Source organism: Salmo trutta, chromosome 5, assembly GCF_901001165.1.
Source record: "Salmo trutta chromosome 5, fSalTru1.1, whole genome shotgun sequence".
Classification (NCBI taxonomy): Eukaryota; Metazoa; Chordata; class Actinopteri; order Salmoniformes; family Salmonidae; genus Salmo; species Salmo trutta.
Window position 1 is genome coordinate 20,843,306 of NC_042961.1, and position 11,941 is coordinate 20,855,246.

Genomic DNA, 11,941 nt, shown 5'->3' on the forward strand with positions numbered 1-11,941 from the left:
TTGCCATCGCACCACCCTCTTTAGCGCTTTGCTACCTCTGAGGGAGAGGTTGTTGTCATTGCACGACACTGCCAAGTCTCTGACCTCCTCCCTGTAGGCTGTCTCATCACCGTCGGTGATCTACCAGTCTACCTATCTACTGTCAGCTAACTTTATGATGTGGTTGGAGTCGTGCGTGGCCATGTAGTCGCGGGTGAACAGGGAGTACAGGAGGAGACTAAGCACACACTCTTGAGAGGCTCCGTGTTGAGGGTCAGCATGGCGGAGGCGTTGTTGCCTACACTCACCACTTTGGCCCATCCCGTGAGGAAGTCCAGGATCCAGTTACAGAGGGAGGTGTTCAGTCCCAGGGTCCCCAGTGTTGAACGCTGAGCTGTAGTCTATGAACAGCATTCTCACATAGTTATTCCCCCTCTTGTCCAGGTGGGAGAGGGCAGTGTGAAGTGCAATTGAGATTGCGTCATCTGTGGATCTGTTGGGGCGGTATGTCAATTGGAGTGGGTCCAGGGTTTCTGTATCTTGACTGTTTCTTATTTCACTAGCAAAGAACGCTCAACCCCATAACCATTACAAAGTGATTAACCGCATGTTAATACAATGTTGTTACTATAGTAATTACAACATTACTACACAGGTACAGAGCTACTGTTACTGCTGTGCTCTTTTACTACCTTGTTTGATGTATGCAAAGCTTTCAAGTGAGCTCATAATTAAAAATGAGAAACACAACAAACACATTGTGATGAAAACATTGGAATTAATTGGGAAACTAGCTGTGAAGCCTGTGAAAATACATGCAAGATGCTAAGGCATAAAATAGAGCATTTAATTTCCCAACAAGCCCACCCATTGATTTTCGAACACTCACAAGGTTTAAGGTGCATACTTTAACATGGATTTTGCATTTGAACATTATATTCATACTGTTCTGCGGTACTGTCTTTGCAATATTGCTGTAGAACTGGCCATTGAGGACCGGATTTTACAAGATGAGCCATTGTTGGAACCCGAGAGGCCACAGGGCTGCGTGTACAAGCTGTTTCTCAGGCTGAAGCTCAGCAACACAGCTTGAGAAGCAGAAGTCCTCTTCAGTCGCTTTCTTTTTAGCCCCCTTTTACCTTTATTTAACAATCGCTCCTTCTCCACTCCAACCAGCCGCCCCCAAACACTCAGTGAATAAAGTTAGTCCAACATGCGGCCCTTAAACCCACCCCAAGTTTGCTGCCTGGCAGCCACACTCACAGAATTGTTTGTTAATAGTCCAATTAGATAATTGCCATCTTTCACTCCTTTTCCTCTCTGTTTCCCATAAAGGAATGAATGGTGTTCAGGGAGGGGGGGCAGCTTGAAGAGGGCTTCTGGCCCCGCAAGGTGACGAGAAGGGCTGGAGAATGTTCCTTGCACAAGGCCATTGGTTTGAATTGAATCATTGTAGCCTAATCAATGGTCTTATTGGATTACTGGCAACTGCTGTTCCCTGAGATATTGTTGCTCTGACAATGAAAATAGCTAAAAGTTGGTGGGTGGGTAGCGGGGTGGAAGGAGAGTGCTGGAGAGGGGGGCCGTTCCAGGGGTGTTAGTGTAGGCACTAATGACAAGTTTTGTCCCATTTTTGTGTTTTTCAGATCGTGCAGGTTAAGATTGTATTAGTGCAACAGACTGCTTCTGTGGTGCATATATATGAATGGTGGGGACGCAGCGTTAATGACAAGGACCTGTGGGCTACTCTTCGTGCTGTTGTTTGTCGTGCTGAGTGACGTGAGTCAACATAGGAAACTTTAACACGGTTCCTGTGAAGCAGAGCCGTGTGATTTTTGTGAATCAGCTGTCGTGGCCAGTACAAATTTCAATTGGGGTGGATTCACTTTTTTCTGAATTCTCTGTCTCTCCGCCTCGCCTTTATTCTCTCTATCTCAGTCTCTCTCGTTCTCTTCGTTCTCTCTTGTTCTCTATCTCTCATCTCGCTCTCACTTTCTCTCTCTCTCTATATCTCTCTCTCTCTCTCTCTCTCTATCCCTCTCTCCCTCCCACTCGCCTGGGATAGCACTATAGCGGTGAGAGCTGTATGTTGCAGAGGGACGATCATTGGCGAAAGACACAGTAAATGCAATTAAAGTTAGCCATCGTGGCCAGACAACCCACAACGGAGAAATGTTGAAAATGGCTGGCCATGTTTTGGGGATCGAAGAATGAAGTGCCTGGGAACTTTTCTGGAAGTGTCGTACCCCTGTGATTGTGTCTGTGTGCTCAGGAAGGCTTTTTTTGCAAAGTGAGACCAATCATTTCTCTTGATTCCCTGGCTGAGAGCTGGCTGACAGAGAGGGACGGAGCGAGCAAACCCCTCCATTAGGACCTGATATATTTCCCAAACAATTTAGTGTATTCATGAGGCTACGCAAATGTGGAGGCAGCAAAATTACCGTAATCAATTGAAACAGTGAGCGTGCGTCGGTCCATGGCTCTGATTATTTGGAGATCATCTATCAGCCTGATGTGTATGTAACAAGGCTGTTGAGTTTCAGTGATAAGTCCATGATCATTGGGCAAGTGAGTTGGACAACGATAATAGGGCACCTTGGCAGGTGAGGCAAGCGTTCCCCGAACATTAGGTAGGTGACTCTCTGGTCTAAAAGGTGCTGTTCTAAAACAAAGCCACTCTGTTGAGACAACACAACGTGCAATACTCTCTGTAATCACTGTTTTTTTCACCTGACAAAGGAAAAAAAGAAAGAAACATTGAAGAGGATAAGTTAGTATGGAGGTCAGATACAACCAAGAGCCTGAACCAGGGATGGGGCTGAAGAACGGCATAAAGGATGGGAACAACGGCAAGGATTCCCAGGGAAACCTTTCCAAAACCTTCCTAAAGGATCAGCAGGAGTCCTTCTCGCCATCTGGGACGGTGGAAAGCTGTGAGAAAAACCGGGGGAGCACGGGGGACCCGGACTACTGCCGGAGAATACTTGTCCGAGGTGAGAGGATTTCCACTCATATTTACTCCTGTTGCAGTGTATAAACTCTGTTTGCTCATTGCTTTACTTTATATGTATCCACAGGATGAAATAAGATCATTTGCTATGTGAGATATGCTGAATTGCCAGACGGGTGTTTTGGATATGGGATTCTGGTATTGGCTTTGTGTAGACTCAAAAAGCATAGAAATAGCTTTTGGTTTCACAGACATACTGCTACATTGTCCCCAACCAAATGCTCTGTTTGTATACTGTATGTACAATATATTTGAGGTATTGGATCGCAAAAAATTTTCCACCATTAGAATCGTTAAACTTATTCATTTGACTTTATATATTTGACACAAAGCAGCAAATTTCTCCCGAGTGCTATTTGGTTTATTTTGTTGTTTTTATCACTCGTTCATTTTCAGAAAAAGCACAGGAAATTAGGCACTATCAGTTAACAATGCGCTATAGTCCCTTTTGCAGCTTCCGGGGCATTCTCGGGTGAGAGTGCAACATTATGCAAAAGAATAAAAAAATAAAAAACACACACCCCCACTCTTATCTGTCTCGTGGTAGTTTTAGTCATTGTAAAAGTATTTTTGGCTTTTTTCTTAAACCATTTTGAATTTAAAGTAAATACAAACATACATTTTTTTTGGCACTTTTGTAAAAATGTACTATCTGCACATTTTTATGAATTTTGAACGTTACGAATTTTACCCCTGTGATATACTCCTATCAAAATGGTTTGCATTCACAACAATTTTGTTTCTTCTGAAATTGAATTATACAGCACACTTCTAGAATCATAGAGCACATCTATTTAAGATATTAAGTACTGTACATTTGGTTTTAAAATAAAGGATGAATTTCATGCTACTTTATATAATCTCTCTCCATGAAAATACTATTTCATTTGAAAGCAATATTCACAGAAGTTTCAAATCATAAGATACACAGGTTTTCACTATCTTATCTTATTCTGATACAGATGATGAATAAGTAATAATAATGGACGTAAAATGCATTTGCTTACATCATCTTGTTCTAAATAATATAAGGTATTTCATATGCAGTTAATACAAAGAAATGAGTTAATTGTTATGTTGTTTAAGTACTCTTACTGAGTGTCGTCTGGCCTCAGGGCTAAATTGTAGCAGAATAAGCACACATCATTTATTTAATCTGTTTAACACAGTTGGTCAAACATGAAGACTGTTTGAAAACATGAATATATCCTTGCTAACTGTTATGGAAATAATTTAGCAACGAAATGACAACTAAATTCAAACATAAATGTTTATGCTTTCAGGTTATCTTTTGCTGCTTTCAGATGATGGGAGAAACAATCACAATTTAAAAAGTAATAATTCCTTTTAGTTCATTGAGTAAATTCTTAAGAAAAAACCTTTTCCTTATGATCTTTCCTCATTTCTCTCCTTTTTATTAAGTCATTAAAAGCTCGTACAGTTATACAATTAATATCACATTATCTAAAGGTATATCCTTTAATTATTTTCCGTTGACATGACAAAAGTACAACTTTTTAATTACACATTTACATTTTGATTGTAGAAAACTATAGGGAAAACAACTATTTTGAGGTTAGTTTACTACTTAGGAGAGAGTACTGATTGAGATGCTAAAATAGGATCATCTAGACTGGAGTATTGATGCAATTAAATGGGTGGACCAAAGGAAATGATTACAATGAAGAAAAAAAAAATGTATCATTGTATTTTGTATTTGTTTTATACTTTTGATCAACTTTCTTCTGTAAACGGTACTTTTTCAAATAAAGTAATTGTTATTTTTGACTGCTTTTAATGTGGTTGAGGTTATCCCCTAGTATGTTTGGAAAGTACACTAGTTGTCTGGGAAAATGTCAGTGGATTCATTTAAGTTATGCATATTACTGTGGTTGATGTTGTGCATGTGATGCATTCATATAAATAACGCGCCGTATTTATGTGCTTACCTGGATGGTTCATTTTTCAATTTTGCAAACATAGAGGATGATTTTATCTTCATATAGCTTTATGCTATGCACTGCAACAAGACCTAAGTCTTTCGTTGACGGTAATCGGTCATTTCATGGACAACAGAAGGCCTACACACATTACTAAAAAGGATGAATGGTCATTCTGATGTTGTGATAATGATGAGCCAAAAGTGTTTCTACATTTTGAATATAGTTATCATTGACAAATCTTCAATGGTCACTTCTTCTTTTTTGTAGATGCGAAAGGGTCTATCCGAGAGATCATTCTGCCAAAGGGACTGGATTTGGACCGTCCCAAACGAACCCGGACCTCTTTCACTGCAGAGCAACTCTATCGTCTGGAGATGGAGTTCCAGAGGTGCCAGTATGTGGTTGGGAGGGAACGGACAGAACTGGCCCGCCAGCTAAATCTATCTGAAACGCAGGTAAATTCAAGCAACACAATACATGTACCTATTTCACTCTGGCCATCAGTAAATAAATACCAAATCCACATTCTGTGTTATCATAGATATGTTATGGGTCATTCCATGAATAGAGTGCCTTTTGGGTAGTGTAATTTTGTAAAAAATAACTGTTTTTTTCACTCCATTTTAACATTCTGTCATAAAGAGCACTTGTTCAACTTCATAAAAAATGTTTTCCCATGTCAAGAGGTTAAGTAAAATAAAAAAGACTATAAAAGTGGCAATTAAAGTAATAGGACTGACCGTAACAGGGTTGACCGTAACAAAGTTGACGATTTCATCTTAAGTCAGCCATAACTCCCCTTGAGACAGGGGAAATGGAAGCTTGTTGTGTACAACAGGGAGGGGCAATTGAATGCAAGCTTTCCAAAAAATTGAGCTAGCCTATCGATCTAGTCTAACAGGCGTGACATGTTATGCTCGTTGCACTCATTTCTCTACCACAAAACCCCAGAAATGGCCAAAAGGAGTAGAACCAGCTCACCTGCTTTTACAATATTATTTGACTATTAGATGTTCAATGTTAGATGTTTAATATTATGTTTAATATTAATCACTAAATCACAATAAATAAATAATAATCTTCAGAAGTTACTTTTTCAAAGCAACAAAAAAACTAGGGCTTTACAATGATGGTGAAAACTTGGTGAAATCTTGGGGTTAAGGGGTGGCAGGAGGCCTAGTGGTTAGAGCATTGGACTAGTAACCGAAAGGTTGCCAAATCGAATCCCCGAGCTGACAAGGTAAAAATCTGTCGTTCTGCTCCTGAACAAGGCAGTTAGCCCATTGTTCCTAGGCCGTCATTGAAAATAAGAATTTGTTCTTAACTGACTTGCCTAGCTAAATAAAATACAAATAATTTAAGTGGGTTACAATCTTCCTAGAAGTCGGACAAACATGAAAACACTACTACTGGAGTATTAGTGGTTTATCAAAATGTACACAGATATACTCACAAGGACATAAAGGGCACTCTATTCGTGGAACGACCCTTATGTATTTCAAAATCTTATCTCAAATGAGAAAACTAGAGTGTATGATTACACACACTTACCTCACTTACGCAATGCTTTCTATATTGCCATCATACTTCTGTAAGCATATCCCATTCCAATACAATCTTTGCAAGTTTTACTATAACCCTGGCATTTTCTATTTAGCTGACTGATTAGTTAAAGATAATTTAGAAAAAGGCAGACTGCTTCACTGATCATATAGCTCTAGCAATAGTATTGTTAAGTTATACAAAACTCAAATCAAATCAAATCTCTTTCATTGTATTTAGCCTAGTGAACTATGCATCTCATATCACTGCTATCCCAACAAATTCTAGAACCTTGTTAGCCTAAATTATTGCATTAAGGAGGCTCATTTTCAGTGCAGAAACAGTATGTTTCTAGTCCACAGGCCTTAAAAAAAGAAAAAAGTGCTTTCACCTCATGCTAAGCTGTGGGGTCAGGGAAAGGTCACACTGCGCCCACTGTGGGTGAACTGTATTTGCACTTGTCTGCTCGTTCTCGACGAGATACCAAGCTTAGTCACCCTCCAATTTATAATTTTCACTTCAGGGAAATCTTGCTCTCTGCTTCAGAGCTTAGTCCAAAATATTTGTAGCACAGTTTTATTTCTTAGTTTATCTTGCAAGCTGGCTAATGGCATAGTCAGCCACATTTACCTTATATGTTTATTACGTACCTCATGAATGTTTCAGTGCGCCTAAACAAGCTTGACTTTGAACAGAGGTCAGACTGGAGCATTATGCAATGTTATTTTCTGAGTCACAGCATCGACACGTGTTTCTGTCACACATTTCTGATCATTACAAGAAATATTAATATTGATCTCGGGGAATTTCTACTTTAGTGTGTGAGTGTGTGTGTGTGTGTGTGTGTGTGTGTGTGTGTGTATATATACACACACACACACACACACACACACACACACACACACATATATATATATATATATATATATATATATATATATATATACACATACACACACTAAAGTAGAAATTCCCCATACATTTTACAATGATAAATAAATGTTTTCCTGACCAATACATTTGATGCTTTTATTTTGTATTCAGCTACAGTATTCATGTAGTTTACCATGTCAGCACACAATGAATTCAGAATTCTTTGGTGGTTTTTAGAATAGAATAATGGTGCTTTAGACTTCACACAGCCCTTTGGTCCCCATTCATAGGGAGGACAGTAGGCTTGAATTTCTTAATGTATTTTCACATGCAACATTAAATGTTGCACGCCGCCATGCTCCTTGATTGCATTAAATCTTCAAATGTCTCCTTCATTCGTTGATGAAGTGGTCTCTAATGATGGCATCATGAAATTAACATTTTGTTCCAATGCACTCTTGGGGTGTTACATTAAGAAACGACAGACATATGCTGAAGTGTGCATACCTAATCATCTTTGTGTGGGTTGCTGGCTTTTCAGAGCCCCTCGTTGGACCTTGTTGAAAATGTATCCTCTCAGATAAAAGATGTTCATCAATAATTTAGGATATTCTTATAACATGAGGGAATATGGTAATAATGTAATTCCTTACTTCCAGAGTGTAAAATAGATTTGCGATTGACCAACTAACCTTGAGAATTACTGAGTTGTTTATCTACAACAACTACATGGAGGAAAACATGCTATTCAGATGTGATTGAAGTAGCTGCAGTTTGAGGTACTGTAGCTGGAGGCTCATTGATTGAGACACATTCACTCTAATTATGATCCGTATGAAAGCAATCAGGTTTAATTGCCACAGACTTGATAGAGGTGGGGAAATACATGAAGAAAACTGAAGAAAAAAAATACAAACTCCTATTATCCTTTTTGGAAAAGGAATAGAATATTTAAAATAGAAATATATGAAATGCAAATGGGAAAAGAGAGGTCTGTTTTCATTGTTGAATGACTATCAAACATGTGCAATACAAATGCAGTAACATTACTTCTTCAGCGTCAAAATGGCCTCTTCACAAACACGTTTTTTCTTTATCCACATGAATGGGAATACAATAGCCATTTTTATCTGTATGCACACTTTACTTTGTTATACTCATGTCCTTGTTACAGTATACTTCAACCACACATACATATATACTCATTACTATCTGACCCTGCTTTTGTTACTTTCATGTCTTTGAGTTCATTAATTATTTTTAATTTTCATAAAATGTCTAAGGTCATGGAAGTACATTTTATTAATTTCTAGCTACTTTATCTTACAGTCTGCATTTCACTAGAATAAAAATATGTTATAAAGTCATTTCTGCCTCCCGTTACAGAAAGTTTTGTTCAAGTTTAGACCAGTTTAGACCAAACAGTACTGTATTGTATATGTGTGACTCTGATAACATCCATTCATGTGACATTGATATGTAAATATTTATAAGGCATTAGGTTTTGATTTAATCCGTATTTTTGTAAATTAGCTACTAAATCTGTCAAGGGGTAGAAGCCGGGCCCCCTGGTCTAAGTCCCTGATCGTGCTACCAATGTTATTACTATCTCAATTCAATTCATGTGGACATCAATGTGACCTATACTGAGTTCACAAGGGAATTAGTAATTATTTACAACAATCCAAATGATTCAGTCATTTTCTGCAAACATTGGTGTAGCAGTAAATGCCTACAGATATTAGAAAATAATACATATTAACCAAAGTATATTAATTTGGCTTTTGCAAATAGACCCTGTTGCTGAAGGTCTCTACTGCTTATTTTCTGGCTGATTTTGGAGCGTTTTTTTGTCCTCCCCTCAAGGTTAAAGTTTGGTTCCAGAACCGACGCACGAAGCAGAAGAAGGACCAGGGCAAAGATTCAGAGCTGCGCTCGGTGGTGTCGGAGACGGCGGCCACCTGCAGTGTATTGAGACTTCTGGAGCAGGGCCGGCTCCTCACGCCACCAGGCCTGCCGGGGCTCCTGCAGCACTGTGGCAACGGCACCCTGGGTGCCGCCCTGCGAGGACCCTCCATGGGCATGGCCAGCAACGGAAGCAGCAGCAGCAGCAGTGGTGCCAGCTCTGGGACGGCCGGCGGCAGTCCCCCTCTACCTATAGTGACGAGCTCAGGGACGGTGGCAGGCCTCCAGAGCTCCCCATCAGCTCACGGCCTGTTCAGCTTCCCCATGCCCTCTCTGCTTGGCAGCGTGGCCACCCGCATGTCCTCCAACCCGCTCTCCATGGCCGGCTCCCTGGCCGGGAACCTGCAGGAACTGTCTGCCCGCTATCTGAGCTCTTCTGCTTTTGAACCTTACTCACGGACCAATGGCAAGGAGAGTGTGGACAAAAACGTTTTGGAATGATGTTTCTCAAAGGATTTTGATTTGTTTTGTTGTTCTCCTTGTTTTTTATTGTCTTGGTTTTGTTTGTTTGTTTCACCCTCTTCTGTCCTGTTTGTGTTGTGGTTGTTGTTCATGTAAATCCAACTGAACATCTGATGCCTCTCAGAGGGAGCAAAACAAAAACATACACATGTATACATTTTCATTCTTACTTATGCACTAAATTAAAATTGAATCTCCAAGTTCTGAATTTCAATACAAATGATCAGAGGAACAAATATCCATGAGATTACTAAGGAGCAGCATTTTATTTTTTAGCCACATTTTCTCACATTTATTTATCTGCAATAGTAATCCCAAAAAAAGCACAGAAAATGAGTCTGTTTATGTTTGGGTAACACATCACAAATGTTTAGCTACTGGAGATAATTGACACATTACATACAAAGCTTTTGAGTGGTTGGCCAAGGGTGTAACATGATGGTACCTTTTTCGATTTTGTGTTTTATTATTTACTTGTTTTGGGTAGACTTGTGTCACAGTGTGTAGACTTAGAGTTATCAAGCACTACAGCTTGTGCAATTCAGGTGACAGACAGTCAGTTCAGGACGGCCTGGTGAACTTGGAGTTAATTCGGCCCTTTGTCAAATATGACATTTCTGTTTACGTAAATATCGCAGGTCTCTTTTTCCATTTGCAGATACTCATGACGAACACAGGTATTTAACATGCAAATGCCATTTACATATGCAGTTTTCCAATATAAAGCTACAATAACAGTCTTTTATACCAGTTTGTATTTGTTTTTATTTTTGGCCCAAAACAAACTAAAGAAAAATGTTGTCATAGTTAAATGGTTCTGTGTTAGTTGTTTTCTAAATGGGTCTGTGAGGGGTTTCCCAATATGATTTTTAACACAGTCTAAATTTGTGACTTTCATGTTTTAAAGATGCAGTATTCCACTTTTTCGTCTGTGATTTTAATAATATTAGAGTGGTAGTCCAGATTTACATGTACAGATAAGAGTTGGAGTGAAGCTTGGAAATGTGGGGTGGGGAAAAGAGAGGATGGAGAAAAGGGTTCTGGGAAAGCTTTTGAACTTCAGAAAGCTGCTTGCATAGTTGGATATACAGAATTGAGCTTGATGCAACATGATTGAAAACGGTGCAGAAGGTTTTTCAATCTTTAAGACAATAACTTTTCTCATGTGAAATGTTTTAAGGTCAGTCACCATGGCGGAAGGTTTGGAGGGAAATTAGCATGAGGTGACTGAGTGAAATTACTGTAGTATAAAAGAAAAGAAAGAAAATGAGAATTGTACCTAAAATTGTTATTTTATTGTAAATTATTCACGTCTGTAATTAATAGATGATTAGTATATCTGCAAAATAATGAATGAATGAATGTAAAAGAGGGGGGTGATAAATCAATCAAAGCTCTTTGGTGCTGTTGTTGTGAAATATTTTGAACTTTGTGAAATGTGTGGTACAAGTGTGGATATATATTATATATATATATGGCTACCAAAAAAGCCATGTGTGTTTTTTCAATTTCTTTCATGGATTCGTCTTGATGATAATCCAGTTATGATAAAAAGGCCATGATGTACCTTCATTGACAATGGGTTGAATAGCAATTTATTTCATATTTTGTTGGTATTCAAATGAGGTGTTATGCCCTATGCAGAGACCTTCTTGTGTATTATTTTGGGTTGCAATGCTACTTACTGTAGCCTATTCAGCGTATGGTGAACTCACACAGCACTATAAAGGAAATGCTGACACAAGGGGAAGGAAATGTCAGTTATTGAATTAGTCCCCCTAAGCTGGTATCCAGGATTGTGTTCAACAGTAGCATACGTGTTTTGGGGGAGGGTTTTGTTTGCTACCTTAACCCTAATCCAAACCCTAACCACTCACTCATGGGAAAATGTACAGTATAGTGAGCTGCAGATGGAATCGCTATAAACAAATCGTGTGAGACAGTTTAATAAATAATGATAGGAGCATAGAAGAATAAATGTTATATGTTGATACATTTTCACCCTTTAATTAATAGAAAAAATAGTGCACTTCAAAAAGTGCAACTCTCTCAAAATGCTGTATTCATAGTGTGGTCTTGAATATTACCACTGAAGTCAAAGGACTTTGAGAAGATGTTCGTAAGTTAACTGGATAAAGATCATTATAACATGGAGGAGAGGAAGTGA

The 11,941-nt window shown here is 38.9% G+C and overlaps 1 protein-coding gene across 4 annotated transcripts in view; it reads left to right on the plus strand.

Moving 5' to 3' along the window:
• Positions 1–11,263, plus strand: part of vax1 (ventral anterior homeobox 1) — a 31,796-nt gene extending 20,533 nt beyond the window's left edge. Inside the window, exons 1-4 of one of the 4 annotated variants that reach the window (XM_029752908.1) lie at positions 2,001–2,609; positions 2,719–2,972; positions 5,200–5,387; positions 9,214–11,263. In XM_029752908.1, coding sequence (XP_029608768.1) covers positions 2,756–2,972; positions 5,200–5,387; positions 9,214–9,753 — 945 coding nt within the window. In that variant the 5' untranslated portion in view covers positions 2,001–2,609; positions 2,719–2,755 and the 3' untranslated portion in view covers positions 9,754–11,263. Of the gene's footprint in view, positions 1–2,000; positions 2,973–5,199; positions 5,388–9,213 lie in introns of those variants that run through there. The other 3 variants (XM_029752909.1, XM_029752910.1, XM_029752907.1) reach the window with 3 other exon arrangements.
• The last annotated feature ends 678 nt before the right edge of the window (positions 11,264–11,941 follow it).